Raw genomic sequence first — 20,695 nt, 5'->3', positions numbered from 1 at the left:
ACAGCATCTCCTAAGTGTAGACCCAGTGGTATGTGATTTGGGTACTCAGGTTGATAGCAACCTGAACTTTGAACACCATGTATCCACAGTAGTAAGGAAATCCTTCTATGTAGCACATCTTATAAGTAAAGGCATCACATCTAGATCTAAGGATGTTATAATTCCATTATATTTGGCCCTCATCAGACCAATAATTGAGTGTGATGCTCCCTTCTGCATGTACCTCACCAGACACCTGCGACAACTGTAGATACCACAGAGGTTTCTCACCAAGAAATTACAGGGTACACAAAACAAGTCTTACACAGAAAGACTGAAAGCCCTTGTCACTGTATTCTGTCTCTTACAGGCTAAGGGGTGACCTGTGCCTGGCTTACAGGGCAGCCTCTGACCCAGCCCTGATGGAAATGCTACACATTCGTAAATCAAACTGCACAAGGGTCACTAGCTCCAGGGATCTTAACCTAGCCTCTGACATGAACAGATCATGCTGGAGAGATAGATACATCCCCCAGAGACTGTCACTTCTCTGGAACAAGCCTCCAATTCATATGAAACAGAGCCCCTCTCTGACCCTCTTCAGATGCAACCTAAGTCAATGGATGGGTGATCGCAAATTCACTCCTGGGATGACACCCATGTCCCTCCTGGACAGAGGAAGTCATTATTAATCACCATAGACCCTTACCTCTGCAAACTTCACTCACTTAACCACCAACAATTGTGGCAACTCTGGATGAATATGGCTAGGATTGTAAGGGCTCTAGGGCCGTTAGCCTAGTAACCTCCTATGAACCAGTGAATAAAGCAAAACAACTGAAGACAATATATGTGCTGCTGCAACTTTTGTTCAGTATGCGCAAGTCATACAAAAATCAAGCATAATATGCAGCATACACCTTTAGACTCAACAGAGCTGGAGTCAACAGAACTGGATTGTGGACAAGTGTGGTCCCATACAATGTAGTGAAATAGGCCCCAGCCATACCAGGATCCTGTTACTTGGCTATCTCTTCCCAGTTACCATAAGCAGAGTTCAAACCTGTCACTGTACATAGTATTTTCTTCTTTTACTTTTACAGTTTTCACAGAAATTTAGATTTCATTTAAAACTTGTTTTTCAAATTTTTCAGAAAAAAAAACACTGAAACATTTTCAAAACAAAAGAAAATACACTGTCACACTGAAAATATAAGTAGCATGAGAATCAGTAAATTTCTCTTCCCTTGATCTCACATTTAATGGAAATGCATCTGGCAACCCTTTAAACTACCAAAGACATGCTGAGATTCATACTCAAATAATGTATAGTGAAGTACTAATTCGTGTCTATGTGAAGGGTGCAGGAATTCAAAAAACAAATGTGTAACGCATTTGCGAACAGCCTAGGGCAAACCAGTAGATACAAGTTTCTCTTTTTAAGGAGCACCCCAGGAGTAATGTCTGGTGAAATAACTTGGCAGAGTCACATAAGGTTGAGGGAATCAAACCACTTACTACAGGAAGCGACTCTTTAACAGCTCACAGCCTTACTCATCTGCACTAAGTGCTAGACAACATGTTGTAGCCCAAACACACTGAGTTTCACACCAGTGTGTCTGCAGAAACAAGCTAAATAAAAATGTATTCATAGTTTAAAATATTAAGGCTAAATTCATAGACTTCATACTGTCAAATTTATTCACAGCTAAACAATAAACACATTGACAACATTCATCAGAAGAAGGAAACCAAGGATTATATCGAAAGAATGTAGATCATATGATGATGTTCTTTTTTACTACAATCAGTTTCCTTCATTTATACCATAACTAGTCTGGTTCATGGATCGTTACTAAGTTTGCATTCTAGGGGACCATTGAGAAGCTTAGCCCAAATTTCAAGTTGCCCCAAAGTACTGTCTGGTTAAATGACTTGCTCAAGGACAAGGCAGGGCATAAATATGAGGCAAAATCAGAGACATTCTCAAAAACTGAGACAGATAAAAGTAGACTACTCCAAATCACTTAAAAAGTTAATGGATCAGCAGGTTTTGCACAAACATTTATTTTATGAATTGCATAACTATGAAACTCTATAACTGGCATTGACGGATTGTAATCCTCAGTGATTTATAACAAAATAAAAAAAAAAATTTAAAGGAGGACTTGCCCATGTCTCACATGGATAAGGAGCAGGGTTTACTCTGAGCAATTCACTTAACTAGACTGTAAGAGTAACTGGGATATTATAGACAAACACACATGCACACACTGTTAAACCTGTGCTGCACTAACCTGAGTGCTCCACTAAAGCAGTTGTAATGCAATAAATTCAAAAAATAAAGAATTGCTTGGCATAATTCAAATATCTTCTCCAGGCTGCCCAACTTTAAAATACTGAGTGTAAAATTAAACATCTGAGTGCATTCGCTCACAGGGAATTGGAAGTCTTAAGACATGGACCTCTTAAAAAGAATGGAAAAAATAAGTTTGTATGGCTGGGCCCCCCAACCAGTGTCAGGCCCTAGGATGCTATGTAGGTCACCTTGTGCTGGATCTGGCCTTGGACTGTAGCTAAGTATTTTGTATTTTTCCTCCTCATTTTAGCCTTGCTGTTGTCTCCTTGCCACCCATTTCTTTTGTTTAAAGGCAAGCCATTAACTACACTCTCACTACTTTGTTTCCCGTGAATTAGTACCCCCCTTCTTCTCTTGTTGATAATCTACAGGCATGGCCAGTGCCTTTCTTCAATTGCTTTCATAAAGATCCTTCTCTTGCTAGAAACTTGGTTGTGTAAAGGGCCCATACCCTAAGACACTACAATTATTGAGCTAGACAACTCCTCAACTACTCATGCTTTTTTTACTGGAATGAAAAATTACAATCAGATTTGCAAAATATACAGACATCAGGAGCCCAATATCCTCTTGCTTACAGTACAATAAAGTATTTAAATTTTCTTGGTTTGTGTTAAGGAGGCACTCCAAACTGTCTAGTGCTTACCAGCATCCATGGTTTGTATCTTTTCAGCTTCACACTGAAGTGCCTTTCATAATGTGATTATCAACCACACCCACAATTCACATTTACAGTCCTTTATGTCTGTCCAAAAACACAATACATGCTTTTACTTACTCTCTTCTTGTTTGTTTTCAAACTTTTACTGTCAAACACTACACTTAATGTTGAATAGAAACTAAATACTATGGACTGCTGATTTTCATCCTCTTCATTTATACAGGCTCTATCTATCTCCTGCTCCAGCTTTTAACAGTTGCTGTACCTTTCTTAATTGTTGTTCTGCCTCTTTCTGCTTGTCAGTCATTTTTTTTTATTGAAGATGGGGAAGGGCTTCATTGGACACCTATCCCATTTTTGCTTCACAGATTAAGTAGTTTCTCTGCACTCATTACCAAATTGTTTCTTTAATGCTTGTATATCCCCAGTACCTATGAGGATGTTTTTGGGAATCCAAAAAATTCTTTGGGCCATATGGAAAAAAGATTTACTGGTTGTTGTGTCTTTCGGGTTTTCCCAGTTAGGGGTCGCCACAGCGGAACTCTGGTCCGCTAGTGTTACAAGAGTATAAATCATAAGATTCAGTTGCTGGCAATGATTAAATAATGGAGCAAACTGTGCCTGCCTTTGCCTTGTCACTGGGGAGTAATCCTGATCAATAAAGGGCCTCTTTACCCTTCTGCCATAAAAGAGAAAGGAGTTCCTTACGTTGAAAGGTTTGTACTTTCATAATTATTGTACGTAAGTACCTGAGACCTTGTTTCTGTGGTTGGTACTCTGTCTAGGTGGAACTGTTCTCATGGGAGATCAGTCCATTTACTTAATAAAGACACAACAATGTCCTTTCTTTCTTTTCCCTCTAAACTCTGAAGTACATTTGCCAACCTTAGATTTTCCCTTTGTTTTCTGCTTCTAATTCCCTTAATTTGTCTTCTGTTTCTTCACAAGCTGCTTCCAGTGCTATCAGCCTAACCTCTGCCTCTTGTTGGGCTTTTTGAAGTTCGGATATTTCATTGTAGTGATTCATAATAGTAGCTTCAGCCTCATCCAGTCTGCCATCTGTAAGCTTTTGGTAGTCCATTAATGTGGTGCTGACTTTCATAACTTCTTCATACATCTATTTTTGGCTTCTACTGCCATCTCAATTTATTTTTCTCCAGGAAGACATCATGTCACAGACTCATCCCAACAGTTGGCTACTGACAATTTGACCACTTGTTGTAGTCTTGGTATCTGGGTTTGTGGGGTTTTCTTCCTACCTTTAGACATTCAAATTATTTTCTGTCAAGGTTAAAGCACTATTTGATATAACAAGTTCTTTCTGAGTTTTTCTAATCGGTTTTAACTTAAGTAGAGGGAGGGAAGCAGATTCATCCTGCCATTCTTTCTGATTTTTTTCTAATAGGTTTTAACTTAAGTAGAGGGAGGGAAGCAAATTCATCCTGCCGTTAAGTTGAACGACATATTGGAAGTCCCCTTTGGCCTCAAAAATCTTACTTATCAGGACATCCTGGCAGCACTGTCTCTATACTCAGTTTCTTATAGACTCCTTTGTGGGTTGTCTGTTTCTAGCCTTTTGAGCTATGAAAGATCTGACACACTTAGAATCTTTATTCCTTTACAGAACAAATGGCCCCACAAATATAACGTTAAAGGAACTAAACCTTCAGTACCAGATAAATAAGACATGTTGTGATGGATTCATATCCCAGCATGTACTCCTCCTCTGAAACAAACTTCCTGAACACGTCAAGCAGAGTAGCACCCTTGCCACCTTCAAAGTAAACCAAAAAAAAAAAAATAGATGGATGACCTCATATTCTCCCCTGGTCTATATTGCCTTGGCCTCCTTCAGTTTGGAGAAAAGTGCTGAATATGGGTTCTTTGCTAGACTTGTAATTGTCTGCAGAGTGATTACCTATTACTTACCAATGAACCTAAGCTGAAGAAGACAGTCAGTAATGTAAATGTGAATAGTTCCTGACATACGTAATCTAATATTTATTGTTAAAAAAGTGAAACTTGCTTAAAAACCAAGTCTGAAATGTTTTACTAGATCTGACACATTTGTCATTTAATAAAACCCCACTGTCAGGAATTTGCTTGAAAAGTTCAACTATTATTCATCAGAAATCCAGTTTACTAAATTAAGATCAATGTGTTTTACTTTAGGCATTCGCTGCCAGAAGATGCTGCACAATATTTTGATAAAGACACTGGAGTTCTGGAAGCACCAATGACTATTTACGTAGCAGACCAGGTTAGTAATGCATTTTTTCTCCCCAGAGGTTACACGTGTAGTGTAAATATTAAACTTGTTTGAAAGCCAGAAAGAACTGGAATATTACCAGTTTTTATATCACGGAGAACACATGGGATATCCTGATATTAAAATGTAGTTTGCAAGATGTTTATTCTAGAAATATGTAAAGTGTTATGAAATGTGGAGAGAATTGCAAAACGCATAGTTTACTGTTTGTGTTTGAAACCTTACATTTCAGAAATAGTTTTCAGTTTCAGCCTTTCCATTTCAAACTTGTTGGTTTAGAACTTTATTTGCAAAGGTAGTAGCATTCATTCTTATACAGAATTACTAGTTTCACATTGAAAAATTATGGTTATACTTCGTAATGCACAACTGCTTTGTTTGTCGTGTTGCTCAAGTACCATGAATATTTTAGCAGTAACTTATGTCTGAGTGAACGATGCAAGATTTACAAATAACTGGTGTTCTGATCAAGAGATCAAAGCTTGAATTTTGAAAAAAAAGTCAGGCGTAGCTAACTCCTGTTGTACCGTCACACAAGCATGTATTATTGTTGCACAATTACATCATTCAAGAATGAATTTCTTAGATATTTCTTACCCTTTTTAAATACTGACCCTGTATGAGTGAACTTTGCTCCTCCTCTGCTACTTGTTTTGTCTAGTGGACTTATGACTAATACATTATACATGCATTTAGCATGTACTTGCAGACATGTACATCCACTGTGATTCAGAAACAGCATGAACATAATCATGACTAGCCCTCATCTGTTTATTCTATGTGCCTACAACATGCTCCATTGCCTCAATGAATGTGGCTAGGTGAGAGTGAGTGAATAACAACTCTCATTAAGTATCCCTGCCATGGCCTCAGCATGGACTGTGGGAGGAGCAGATAGTAACATGGTGCAGCCACAGGGAGGTACAAGCAACAGCAGTACTTATCAGTCATGCACATGCCTCAGTTGTGTTCTTCCTGATCCCATGTGCACAATATCAGCAAGAAAGATAAGTTACGTGGCAGCCTTAAAGGATCATGAAGTTTGCATATGTTGTTTGACCAGATTAAAGGTTGGAACTGAAAAGATAGGAAAGTGGCAAAAAGTGGGAAGCAAGTAGAGAGTAGAACATTAGTTATGGAATTAAGGAATGAGCACGATGGAAGTGAGGAAAGAAGGATTAGTTTGTGAGGTCAGATTCCCATTTTATATATATGTAAGGAGATGGTAAGATGGGGAAGGTAGTAATGGAAATAAGAAGAAAAGAAAGGTAAGAGAGTTAGGGTAGCAACAGGGCACATGAGTAAACACAGAAGATAGATAAGACTGACAGGAAATATGCTGCCACAATCAGGGATGAGGAACACAATGGAGAAGGTAGCAGACACAAAGAGGAAAGACAGTGGTGATAGGAGGATTGGACAACAAATAGGGGTGGACAGAGACACAAAAGGGGGAGGGAAACTGAGTTGGTAGATAGGATGGAATGCACAGCTGCACTCCCTGCCAGTCACAATCTAGTGGGAGTTTATTCCCCACTGTTGCTTCCCTCAGCACTGGGCCCTGGCTTTAATGTTGATGCCAATGTGGGGCTGGGGCATAACTCCATGAGTCACCAAAGCAGATTCTCATGCTGGCTGATTTGGGCATTCAGCCACCTGTCAGTAATGTACCCCCACAATTACCTCCAGCTGACACCTGGTTAACATATGTGTCATCTCCACTGCTACTGATTGTTGCAGGTACTGCAATAATATCTGCTTGCTACAGGTGTTATTGCAACACCTTCATGAGTATGACAGTGGAAGTGGCCACTCCTGATGCTACTGTGAAGGGGGGGGGGTGCAAGTGACAGTAGCAGCTGGAGCACTGCTGCCTGTGGTGTTGTAGCCACTGGTGGTGGGGTGACAAGCCTGGAGGTTGGGGTGGTGGTCTGGCTTTTGATGCATTTAAATGTAAAATAAATGGAAAGAAAATATAAATAATAAATATATAGAATGGAAATGACAGTGAGACTTGAAATCAAAGACTTTATCATCTGTTAATTCAAAGGCACTAACTTTAAGTACTGCACTGTATCAGGAGCCTGAAAAAAGCCTGCAGTAAAACACACACTAATGGTGTGTGTTACACACTTGCAGGATGAAAGAGGTGACAATATCCAACCTCTAGGGGGCGTGAACCTAAAGTCTTCATTACCTGTAACTTTAAAGGCACTTACTTTACATAGACCGCATAATGTTCCATAAGACGTTTCCTTTTGTTAGTGGTGAGAATGGTGATACAGATGATTAAAAATCAGCTTGTTGAACCTTACAGGCTTTCTTATGCTGAGACTTAGGTATAGCAGAGATCAGGGAATTTGCCCTTTCCCCTCTGTAGAATGATCTCAGAGCTGGTATATATAATTAGCAGGGGCTGATGGTCACATCCACCCACATGGAGGATGCAGGAGGACTTGCCCCTGCAAAAACACTGGTTTTCTCTTCATTTTGATCCTTTGTGGATCAATGCATATTTGCTTCAACCATCTGGGTTTGATGATGTCCATGTCGACATTTCTGCATGTTGATAAATTATCATGCTTCCCTTTACATGCTATATTTTATCAGGAGCCTGAAAGAATCCTGCAGTAAAACACACACACTAAATGTGTGTATCACTTACTTGTAGAATGAAAAAATAAAAGAGGCAGCAATATCAAACCTTTAAGGGAATTGTACCCACAATGTTCATTACATGTAACCTTCCAGGCACTGCATTCACATCATGACAAAAAAAGAAAATTCTAAGCTTGTTTCCTGCCTTTCCTGTAACAAGTCTAGTCCAGATACAGATTTGCTGTAACCAGGACTGTTTGTAAGCTTCTAAGCCCCCAAAGCCTTTCTGTGTTGGAGGGAAGCCTTCTAGCTTATCAGTTGGAGTGGTCAGCACTAGGTAGCCTATCTATAACAAGAGTGGTTTCTGGCCCAAAAATTGTAGTTTATTGGCCGTTTGGGCAGTTTTTCCATCTCTTTCAACTTTCTGGTTTAAAAGCCCGATTTGCACTTGTTTCCCACCTTTCCTGTAACTAGTCTAGTCCAGATACAGATTTGCTGTATCCAGGACTGTTTGTAAGCTTCTGAGCCCCCCAAGCCTTTCTGTGTTGGAGGGAAGCATTTTAGCTTATCAGTGGGAGTGGTAATCACTAGGTAGCCTATCTACCACAAGATCCAGGTACAGATTCAGCTCCTATACTCACTTTCCTCACTTGTCTAGAGGAAAGTAGTTTTTTTATTCAGGCATGTCCAAGGGTCCGCTCCCAGTGTTCTCTCCTGTCTATCTGATGAATCTGGGCATCTTGGGGCAATGTAGCAGCTGCCTCATGTACACAGACATCCCACTCCTCCTACCACCCAACACCACAACCTGTGAGGGATGCACTTATCTAGCCAAACTGGAGGTAAAGCTCTCTCCAACCAAGACTGAACCTGGCAGTCAAGAGGAAAAGGTAAACACTTGCACCACACCACATTCATCACATAGTCCCACTAAACCTACACCACCAAAATCCACACATAGAAACACAAAAACATTCACAGAGGCTCTCAATAATAATTTGCTCAAGCAACAGAGACCTTCAAAGCAGAAACACAAGCAACCTCCACCCCCCCAACACAACTCAAATGATACATAGCCCACAGACTCAGTGTGCCAATAAACCACAGCCCATAAGGCAAAACAACGTAGTGAACACACTAGTCATAGGTGACTATATAGTCAGGCATACTGATGTCCCACTCACCAGGCTAAACAAGGAGAAGGTTATTGTCAGCTGCCTGTCGGGTGCCGGGATCCACCACATAACCCATGCACTCAGGTCACTCCACAACAAGTACAAATATGACTCTGTCATTGTCCATGTTGGTGTGAACGACCTGAGACGTACCTCCCTGGACTACATGAAGAGAGACATGGAAGAGCTCTCTGATCTTGTAGCCGAGGCATGTATGACCCTAGCCCTGAGTAGCATCCTGCCATTGCCCAGAATGATACCGCAGTACAAGGACAAAATAATTGACTTCAACTATTGGTTAAGCTTCTGGTGTCATTCTAAGGGGATCCAGTATCTGTCTGCCTGGGACGACATGGTCGACAGACCACAATGCTTTGCCAGAGATAGCCTGCACCTGTTGCCCCTGGGATTCCAGATATTGGCTAAGGGTCTTGCCGCCCCTATAGTGTCTTTTTTAGGCAAGGTTCAAATGACAAATTCACAATCATAACAGGAACAGGCCAGAAAAAACTGAGGGTAATGCTACTCAATGCTAGAAGTCTAAATCTCAAAATGCACTCCTTAAAATAGAGAACGTCGATATCTGTGCAGTGACTGAGACCCTGGTTCAAGGCTCTAGAGAGCACCCCTGCATTACCAGGCTATAACTCATACCACACTTTTCTTCCATCTAACCTGGACCAGAACACCAAAGGCGGAGGTGTGTCCATATTCATTAAGGATAGCTACACCTCCAGGCTAGTTGCACATCATAATGCATCTGAGGTTATCCAGGTGCAACTAACTCTGGGCAAAACTGCAGTCCAAATTGTAGCTTGCTACAGATCCCCCACCATGCCCCAGGATTCCCACTCCTCTTTTCTTGATATACTGGAAAATATTAGGGTTCAACCAAACACCCTAATAATGGCCAATTTCAACTACCCAACCATTAACTGGGAAAACTACTCATGTACCAACTCCTTCACGCAACGCTTTCTGGAATTCATAAATTCCAATGCCCTGGATCAACTTATCCACACCCCCACCAGGGGCCACAATGTCCTAGACCTAGTCATTACCAACATGAGTGACCGGTGTTCCACATCTGAAGTCACCTCCTTGTTGGTCAGATCCAACCATAAGCTAATCATCCTAGATATCCGCATCCTGCCCTCACCCACCATTAAGGAAACCATGGTAAAAAATGTCTCCAAAGCCAACTTCGTGCTTCTTAAGACAGAAGTGGTGAACTTCATGACCCCCATGCAGATGGACATTACAGTTACGACTGCTGAATCCTACACAAATGCACTCTATAAGCACTTACACGAGTGCATGGATCATGCTATCCCAAACAGAACCAAGACTGTATCCTCCAAAAAAAGAAAGCCAATCTGGTGGTCCCCTGCCATAAACAAACTCTACAACAGAAGGAAGAAACTGTTGCAAAAGAGACTAAAATCCCATGAGTGGAGAAGCTCCCTGGTCAACCTCAGTAAGAAGCTGAGATCCCTTATAAGATCCTCCAAAGCTAGCTATGAAAACAAAATCACCACTGATTCTAAGGGCAACCACAAAGCATTCTATAGCTATGTCAAGAATCTCAATGGCAACACCCAGATCTGCTCTGAATTACAACACAACGGCACGAAAATTAGAGAACCAACTGATATTGCCAACATCCTGGCAGATAGGTTCAGTGCTAATTTTACCCCCCTCTCACTGCCTAAATGGCCCATATCTATACAGGAAGAATGCAGAGTCCCTGTAATCACATCTATGCAGGTAAAAGCTGCACTCTAAAACCAAAAACACAGCATCCATGGGACCGGACAACATCCCTGGCTGTGTTTTACACGAACTTCAGAACGAACTGGCTCCCCACCTAAGCACCATGTTCAATCATAGTCTCACATCAGGCTTTGTGCCCACTGAATGGCGCACAGCAACAGTTATCCCACTCCACAAAGGGGGAATCACCACTGACCCTGGGAACTATCGCCCTATTAGCCTGACGAGCCTGGTCTGCATGGCCATGGAACATATCATCATGGAACTCATAAACAAAGACACTGGTAACCTCCAAACTCTGGACCCCACCCAGTTCGGGTTTGTGAAGGGCAGATCATGCTTTCTGAACCTGATCAACTTCTTTGACGCGATAACCAAAACCGTAGACGAGGGTAAGGTGGTTCACACAGCCTATCTTGACCTTGCCATGGCTTTCGACACCATCCCCCATTCTGGAATTATAGCTAAACTCACGAAACTAGGTATAAATCCCTACTTCACAAGATGGGTTGCCAACTGGCTCACTGACAGAACCCACAGTGTAAAAGTTGCATACTCCAAATCTGACTTCAAACCAGTGACAAGTGGAGTACCACAGGGTTCAGTCCTGGGACCTCTCCTGTTTAGTATCTACTTCTCTGAAGTACAAGCTAACACAGAAGGCCTCTGGCTAATGAAGTTCACAGATGACTGCAAACTAGGAGCCATAGTCGTGTCCCCAAATGATGTGGACATCCTACAGAAGGACCTCTCTGAGACAGATGCCTGGTGTCAGAGGCATGGCCTCAAGCTCAGTGCCAAAAAGTGCATCGTCATCCCCTTTGGTAAAAACTCTGTACCCATGAACTACCAAATAAACGGCAGTCTACTTAATGCCGAATGTGTGATAAGAGACCTTGGGACCCAGGTGGACAGTAGTCTCTCTTTTGATAATCACATCACCACAGTAGTCAGGAAATCCTTTTATGTAGCACACCTCTTCACAAAAGGGTTCTCATCCAGGAAAAAAGAGGTCATTGTTCCCCTCTACTCGGCACTCATTAGACCCATTATAGAGTACAATGCCCCTTTTGGAATGTACCTCACAAGACATCTGCAGCAGCCGGAAAGGCCACAAAAGTACCTCACAAAGAGGATTACTAGCCTCAAACAGATGCCCTACACTGACTGTCTCAAAAAACTCCAGGTTTACTGTGTAGCATATCGCCTACTCTGAGGAGATCTCTACCTAACATATAAAGCTATGTTAAACCCAGAGCTGTTGGACATGCTACACCTAAAGAAATCCCAATCCCTCCGAGCTACACACTCTAGGGACCTAAACCTTGTCACCACAATAAACAGCACATGCTGGAGGGATAGATTCCTGTCCCAGAGACATTCTATACTCTGGAACAAGCTACCCATCTATGTCAAGCAAAGTTCCTCATTAGCACTCTTCAAGAAAAATCTTGATGAGTGGATGGGAAATAGGAAGCTCCCTTCACTCTGGAATAAAATCCTAGTCCAGGTTAGGCAGAGTACCTCATTGACTCTCTTCAAGAGGAATCTTGATGAGTGGATGGGAGATAGTAGGTTTACCCCAGGGATCACCTCTGTGGCTCTGCTCGACAGGAGCACAGGAAATTAACTTTCTTGGGCGGCGTAAGCCAGGGAACCTTGTTGGCTAGGCTTACTTAGGCCCTTGGGCCAATAGCCTAGTACCTACCTATGAGCTACATCAGGAATTTGAGAGAAAGCTATTGGGAAACACACACTAATGATGTTCTGCATGTATTAATATATATGTTTTAAGTACTATTCTGTACATGTGATAATATAGTAAACCCTTAAAACACATAACTATTGAGTACTGGTATAACAACTGACTTGTTTGTTAACTTATCAGACTATAGTACCTGCAACAGGTATATTCACCCAAGCACTCCTTGAGGCATTCAATCCCCGTCCTGTACAAGTACGCATTTTCTTTACTCTGTTTCAGGGACTGTGGGGAAAGAAATTGGAATCTGTTTGACATTACTTGACAGACATTGGTAGTTTGCATATTGATGTTTAAACCATGTCATGTTTATAGTATTTAAGTGATGCTTGCTCCCTCACCTCAGCCTTTGATCATTCCTGGAGGTTGGTATGTTTAGCTTTAGATTACTGTAATAGAGGCAGCATTGCTCACCATTAGGTTTATAGATTCATACTAGGCTATCTGCCCTAGGGCATTTATAAGCCTAGCCAGAGTGTGTTTGGCTTTCGCCACCCATTTTAAATGAATTTTGCTACGCCCTTTTTCGAGGTTAGTATACTGTGCCTCTGTCTAACAGTGACACAAAAGTGATACCCGGGGTAAACCTACTATCTCCCATCCACTCATCAAGATTCCTCTTGAAGAGAGTCAATGAGGGACTCTGCCTAACCTGGACTGGGATTTTATTCCAGAGTGAAGGGAGCTTCTGGGTTATGAATCTGTCCCTCCAGCATGTCCTATTTATTTCAGTGCTGAGGTTCAAGTCTCTCGAGCGCATAGCTCGATGGGATTTGGATTTTCTGAGCTGCAGCATGTCCATCAATTCCAGGTTGGACATGGCTTTATACGTCAGGCACAGATCGCCTCTGAGCAGGCGGTATGCCATTGAGTAGGGCTGGAGTTTCTTTAACCGGGCAGCATATGGCATCTGATTGAGCCCTTTGATCCTCTTGGTGAGGTACTTTTGGGGTCTTTCCAGTTGCTGCAGGTGTCTGGTAAGGTACATCCCAAAAGGGGCAGTGTACTCAATTATGGGCCTGATGAGGGTTGAGTAAAGAGGCACGATGACCTCCCCTGTTCTAGATGTGAATCCCTTCATGATTAGGTGGGCTATACAAAATGTTTTTCTAACCACTTTGACCACATGGTTGTCAAATGAGAGATCGCTATTAACTTGGATCCCCAGGTCCCTAATTACTTCTTCCATACTTAATGGATTACCACCTATGTGGTAATTTGTGGGCACTTTGTTTTTGCCAAAGGGGATGACTATACACTTTTTGGCGTTTAGCTTGAGGCCATGGCTCTGGCAACAGTTGTCTGTTTCTATGAGGCCCTTTTGTAGGATGCTTGTGTCGGCTGGAGAGTTGATTATGGCACCCAGTTTGCAGTCATCTGCGAACTTGGTCAGCCACAGTCCTTCCGTGTTAGCCTGTACCTCCAAGAAATATATACCGAACAAGAGAGGTCCCAGGACTGAGCCTTGTGGGATGCCACTTGTAACTGGTTTGGAGTCTGACATGGCTCCAGCAATTCTAACCATGTGGGTTCTGTCCTTGAGCCAGTTTGCAACCCATCTAGTGACATAGGGGTTTATATTTAAGCTGGTGAGCTTATCTATAATGCCCGAGTAGGGTATTGTATCGAAGGCTTTTGCAAAGTCCAGGTAGGCTGTGTGGACCACCTTCCCCTCGTCAATGGCCTTGGTGACTGTTTCAAAGAAATCAACCAGGTTTAAGAGGCAGGATCTGCCCTTAACAAAGCCGAACTGGGTTGGATCCAGTGTCTGTAGGTCCCCAATATCTTTGTTTATGAGGTCCATGATGATCCTTTCCATAGCTTTGCAGACCAAGCTAGTCAGGCTTATGGGGCGATAGTTTCCAGGATCCGTTGAGGCACCACCTTTGTGGAGAGGGACCACTGTTGCTGTACGCCACTCTTTGGGTACATATCCTGTAGTAAGGCTGAGATTGAACAGTAGTTTTATGTTTGGGTTTAGTTCTTCTTGGAGTTCATGTAGGACGCAGCCCGGGACACCGTCTGGTCCCATTGATGCTGTGTTTTTTGCTTTGGAGAGGGCGGCTCTTACCTGAGCATCTGAGATGTCATGGGGGCAGCACTCTGCTGGGATAGATATTTGCCCTTTTGGTGGAGAAGGGGGGGGAGAGGTTTGCGCTGAACCTGTCAGCTAGGATGTTGGCAATGTCTGTGGGTTCGGTGTATTTTTTGTCATTTTAGACAAATTCTGAGCATATCTGGGAATTCCCACCCAGGTTCCTAATATAACTAAAGAAAGCCTTGTGATTATCCTTAGTGTCCTGTGCAATTTTTCTCTCGAAGCTGGCCTTAGACGATTTTATGAGTGCCCGTAGTTTTTTGCTAATACTGATCAGAGATGCCTTCCCTTTTTGGGATTTTGCTCTATCATGTAGTAGCTTCCTCCTTCTATTGTATAGTTTGTTTATGGCTGGGGTCCACCAGACAGGACGCCTAACTTTGGAGGATTGGGTCTTGGTTTTATTTGGGATTGCATGATCCATGCATTCCTGAAGGTGTTCATAGAATGCGTTTATAAAGGATTCTCTGGTCTGGGCCGTATTTTCCACAGGCCTGGGGGCTTTGAAGGATTCCACCTTGGTTTTGAGGAGTGTGAAATTTGCTTTAGAGAAGTTTTTCACTGTGGTTTTCTGGGCAGGGACTGGGGTCGGGATGTGAATATCTAGTGAGATTAGTTTATGGTCTGATCTTACCAGTGAGGGATACACTTCTGGTCTGGAGCATAGAGTCCCCATGTTGGTGATGATCGGGCCCAGTATGTTTTCCCCTCTTGTGGGAGTGGCAACAAGTTATTCCATAGCATTTGAGTTTATAAATTTTAGGAACCTTCGGGCTAGGGTGTTGGAGCTAGTGTAATGCTCCCAGTCTATGTTAGGGTAGTTGAAGTCGCCCAATATAATGGTGTTTGGAGAGACCTTCATATTTTCCAGTGTTCTCAGGAAGGCCGAGTGGGGTTCCTGGGTTTGGGAGGGTGGTCTGTAGCAGGCTATAAACTGGAAGGCAGTTTTACCCACTGTTAGTTGCACATGGATAGTCTCTGATGCTTCGTGCTGTGCCAAGTTTTGGGGCCGAAAAACATGGTATGAGATATAACCTGGTAGTGCTGGGGTGCTCTCGGGAGCCTTGAACCAGGTTTCTGTTACTGCACAGATATCGCTGTTCTCCATGCTAAGGAGAGTTTTGAGTGCGTGCATCTTGAGGTTTAGACTTCTGGCGTTGAGTAGCATTACTCTTAGTTTCTTATCCCTTGTGATACCTATGGAGGTGGGTTTGTCTTTTGAGCCTTGCCTAAAAAAGGCACTATGGGGGTGGCAAGAGCCTTTGCCAATATTCGAAAGCCCAGGGGTGACAGGTGCAAGCCATCCCTAGCGAAGCATCGTGGCTTGTCGAGCATGTCATCCCAGGCAGACAGGCATTGGATCTCCTTTGAATGACACCAATACTTAAGCTAATTGTTGAAATTGATCATCTTGTCTTCATATTGTGGTATCATTCTTGGTGAGGGTAAGATGCTACTCAAGGTCAGGGTCATACTGGCCTGGGCTACATGCTCAGAGAGCTCCTCTATGTCTCTTTTCATGTAGTCCAGGGAGGTACGTCTCAGGTCATTCACACCAGCATGGACAATGACTGAGTCATATTTGTACTTGCCTTGGAGTGACCTGAGTGCTTGTGTTATATGGCGGATCCTCGTGCCCGACAGGCAGCTCACCATGACCTTCTCCTTGTTCAGCCTGGTGAGCGGGACGTCAGTGTGCCTGACGATAGAGTCACCTATTACAAGTGTATCAGGTGTGTTGTTTAGCCTTAAGGGCTGTGACTGTTCGGCACACTGGCTTTGTGAGCTATGTGTTGCACGTGTTTTGTTTTGGGGTAGCGGTTGCTTGGGTGTCTGCTTTGGAGGTCTCTGCTGCTTAGGCAGATTTTTATTTAGAGCCTCCGAGTATGTTTTTGTGTGTTTGTGTTTGGTTTGCTGTCGTGGTAGTTCTATGTGAGACTGGAATTGTAGTGAGTGTGGTTTCCTTCTCCTCCTGACTGGTTACACCAGTACTGAGTTGAGAGAGCTTATCCTCCAGTTTGGCTATATGGTTGCATCTCTCACGTGTTGGAATTTGTTGGGAGGAGGAGAGGGTTGTCTGTGTACATGAGGCAGTTGTAGCATTGCCTCAAGATTCCCAGATTCACCAGCTGGACCGGAGAGGAGATTGACAACTGACCTTTGGACATGCTAGAATAGTACTGGGAATTCCTTTATAATTGAAAAAAAGGACCAATGGGGAACAAAGTACTCAAGGGGAGTTTGTGAGGGTGTAGTACTTTTAATTTTTTAGTGCTGACTTATATAATTGCTTTAGTGAGCAAGTGCCAGGCTTTAGAGTGGGAATAGGGTGTTTATTATGAGAACTAGATCATTTCTAAGGGAAAAAGTGAAGAGCAGACTTTGTGGAGCTGAGAATGGTTTAAACCCAATTAAGCGGCGCTGCCTGATGCTGCGCTATGCGCAAAATAGCGCAAAGCCGCGCTAAAGCGGGTTTTATACAGGGGGACTTGAAAGAGCTAGAAATTGGCCCAAAACGACCAATAGACTACCAGATTCCTGTGCTGGGAACACTCCTCCAGGGATAGATAGGCTGCTCCAAGCTCCCCACTGCCACTGGTGAACAAAGAAGCCTCCCTTTATCCAAGAAAGGAAATGGGCAACACAGGAACTTTCCAAAAGTCCAGAATACAGCAAAGCCTGTATTTGGACTACTCTAGGTCAGGAAAGATGGGAAACAAGGATAATTTTCTTTTTTTCAACAAACAGCAGGAAAGTGCAATAAATATGTGAAGCTTGCGCTGAACCTGTCAGCTAGGATGTTGGCAATGTCTGTGGGTTCGGTGTATTTTTTGTCATTTTGGACTAATTCTGAGCATATCTGGAAATTACCACCCAGGTTCCTAACATAACTAAAGAAAGCCTTGTGATTATCCTTAGTGTCCTGTGCAATTTTTCTCTCGAAGCTGGCCTTAGACAATTTTATGTGTGCCCGTAGTTTTTTGCTAATACTGATCAGTGATGCCTTCCCTTTTTGGGATTTTGCTTTATCATTTAGTAGCTTCCTCTTTCTATTGTATAGTTTGTACTGCATGTACTGTATGTACTGCTTTTCCCTCATCCAGGGCTTTGGTGACATTCTCAAGAAGTCCACCGCGTTCCATAAGCAAGATCTACCCCTGACAAAACCAAACTGGGTCTGGTCAAGAGTCACTCATTAGACCCATTATAGAGTACAATGCCCCTTTTGGTATGTACCTCACAAGACATCTACAACAACTGGAAAGGCCACAGAAATACCTCACAAAGAGGATTACCGGCCTCAAAGAGACGCCCTATGCAGATCGTCTCAAAAAACTGCAGCTTTACTCCGTTGCATATTGCCTACTCAGAAGCGATCTCTGCCTAACACACAAAGCTATGTCAAACCCAGAGCTTTTAGAAATGCTCCACTTAAAGAAATCTCAATCCCTACGAGCTACATGCTGTAGGGACCTAAACCTCGTCACCACAATAAACAGAACATGCTGGAGGGATAGATTCTTCTCCCAGAGATTTCCCATACTCTGGAACAAACTACCTATCTATATCAAACTAAGCTCCTCATTAGCACTCTTCAAGAAAAATCTTGATGATTGGATGGGAGATAGGAAATTCACCTCGGGGATCACTTCTGTGGCTCTGCTCAACAGTGGCACAGGAAAATAATTTTCTTGGGTGGCGAAAGCCAGGGTACCTTTGGCTAGGCTTATATAGGCCCTAGGTCCAATAGCCTAGTACCTACCTATGAACCTATGAAGGTTGCATATGTCCTTGTTGATAAGGTCTATAGGTTCATAGGTTGGTACTAGGCTATCATCCCTAGGGCCTATACAAACCTAGCCATAACAATTCCCTGGCTATTTCTTCTCACAGTATTTACTTCCCTGGACCCCTATCTAGCAGGGCGACTGATGTGACCCCCAGGGTGAATTTCCCATCTCCCATCCAGTCATCAAGGCTCCTTTTGAAGAGGGCCAAAGAGGCGCTCTGCTTGACAAGTATGGGCAGTCTATTCCAGAGACTAGGGAACCTATCCCTCCAGCATGTTTTGTTCATTGTAATGACAAGGTTTAGATCCCTGGAGCGTGTGTCTCGGGATTATCTTAAGTGTAGCATGTCCAGCAGCTCTGGGTTTGACATGGCCTTGTATGTTAAGCAGAGATCGCCTCTGAGTAGAGGATATGTGACAGAGTGTAGGTGGAGTATTTTTAGATGGTCAACATAGGGCATCTGCTTTAGGCCTGTGATTCTTTTAGTGAGATATTTCTGCAGCCTTTCCAGTTGTTGCAGATGTCTTGAGATGTACATACCAAATGGGGCATTGTAGTCTATAATGGGTCTAATGAGGGATGAGTACAGTGGGACAATGACCTTCGTTTTTCTGGATGAAAAGCCCTTAGTGATGAGGTGTGCCACATAGAAGGATTTCCTGACTGTTGTGGCGATGTGGTTATCGAAGATGAGACCACTGTCCACCTGAGTCCGTAAGTCTCTTATCACACTTTCGGTGTTTAGTGTACTGCCACCTATGTGGTAATTCATGGGTACATGTTTTTTTCCCAAAGGGGCTAACTATACATTTCTTGGCATTGAGCTTGAGCCCATGGCTCTGGCACCAAGCATCTCTTCCTGTAAGGCCCTTTTGTAGAATATCCACATCATTTGGGGATTCACTAATGGCTCCCAGTTTGCAGTCATCTGCGAACTTTGTTAGCCAGAGTCCCTTAGTGTTGGCCTGTACTTCAGAGAAGTAGATGCCAAACAAGAGCGGTCCCAGGACTGAACCCTGAGGTACTCTACTTGTCACTTCTCTGGAGCTGGATTTGGAGTCGGCTACTTTTACAGTGTGGGTTCTGTCAGTAAGCCAGTTGGCAACCCATCGAATGACATAGGGATTAATGCCCAGCTTAGTACGTTTATTTATGATTCCAGAGTGGGGGATGGTGTCGAAGGCCTTGGCGAGGTCCAGATAGGCTGTGTGGACCACCTTACCCTTATCCACAGCTCTGGAGACTGATTTGAAGAAGTCAGTCCGGTTCAAGAGACAAGATCGGCCCTTCACGAACCCAAACTGTGTGGGTCCAGTGTTTGAAGGTTGCCAATGTCTTTGTTTATAAGTTCTATGATAATACGTTCCATGGCCTTGCAGATCAGGATCGTCAGACTGATGGGGCGGTAGTTCCCGGGCTCCAAGTTGGAGTCCCCCCTTGTGGAGTGGGATAACAGTAGCTGTGCACCACTCAGTGGGCATGAAGTCTGAGGTGAGGCTATGATTAAACATGACACTTAGGTGAGGTGCCAGTTCATTTTGTAGTTCATGTAGTACACAGCCTGGGATGTCGTCTGGTCCCATGGATGCTGTATTCTAGGCTTGGAGAGTGCGTTTTTTACCTGTGTGGCAGTTATTACCGGAATTTGGCAATCTTTCGGTATTGAGATGGGCCCTTTAGGGGGTGAGAGGGGGGTGAAGTTTGCACTGAATTGATTTGCCAGGATATTGGCAGTATCCTTGGGATCAATATATTTAATGCCATTCTGTTGTAGCTCAGAGCAGATCTGAGCATTGCCATTTAGATTCTTGACATAGCTATAGAATGCCTTGTGGTTGTCTTTGGAATCTTTGGCAATTTTATTTTCGTAACTAGCTTTGGAGGATTTTATGAGGGATCTCAGCTTCTTACAGAGGCTGGTAAGGAAGCTTTTTGCATCCTGGGATTTTCCTCTTTTCTGCAACAGTTTCTTCCTTTTGCTGTAAAGTTTGTTTGTGGCAAGGGACCACCAGATGCTTCCTTTTTTGGAGGAGAGCGTATTGGTTCTATTGGGAATGTCACGATTCATGCACGAGTGGATGTGCTTGTACAGTGCCTTAGTGTAGGATTTAGCAGTCTAACTTTCAGTTCCCATGTGCATGGGTGTCATGAAATTTGTAAATTCTGACTTGAGTAGTATGAAGTTGGCTTTGGAGAAGTTTTTTTACAGAGGTTTCCTTACTGGGGGGTG

The 20,695-nt window shown here is 43.1% G+C and overlaps 1 protein-coding gene across 2 annotated transcripts in view; it reads left to right on the top strand.

Annotated features, from left to right (window-relative positions):
- Positions 1 to 20,695, top strand: part of CFAP74 (cilia and flagella associated protein 74) — a 3,161,205-nt gene that overhangs the window by 2,047,497 nt on the left and 1,093,013 nt on the right. For both annotated transcript variants that reach the window (XM_044062943.1, XM_044062944.1), the window contains exon 22: positions 5,172 to 5,259. In XM_044062943.1, the coding sequence (XP_043918878.1) occupies positions 5,172 to 5,259 (88 nt within the window). The remainder of the gene's footprint in view (positions 1 to 5,171; positions 5,260 to 20,695) is intronic.

This window comes from Protopterus annectens, chromosome 2.part1 (assembly GCF_019279795.1).
Source record: "Protopterus annectens isolate FY-2018-M chromosome 2.part1, PAN1.0, whole genome shotgun sequence".
Lineage (NCBI taxonomy): Eukaryota > Metazoa > Chordata > Ceratodontiformes > Protopteridae > Protopterus > Protopterus annectens.
This window is presented reverse-complemented; position numbering and strand designations above follow the sequence as displayed.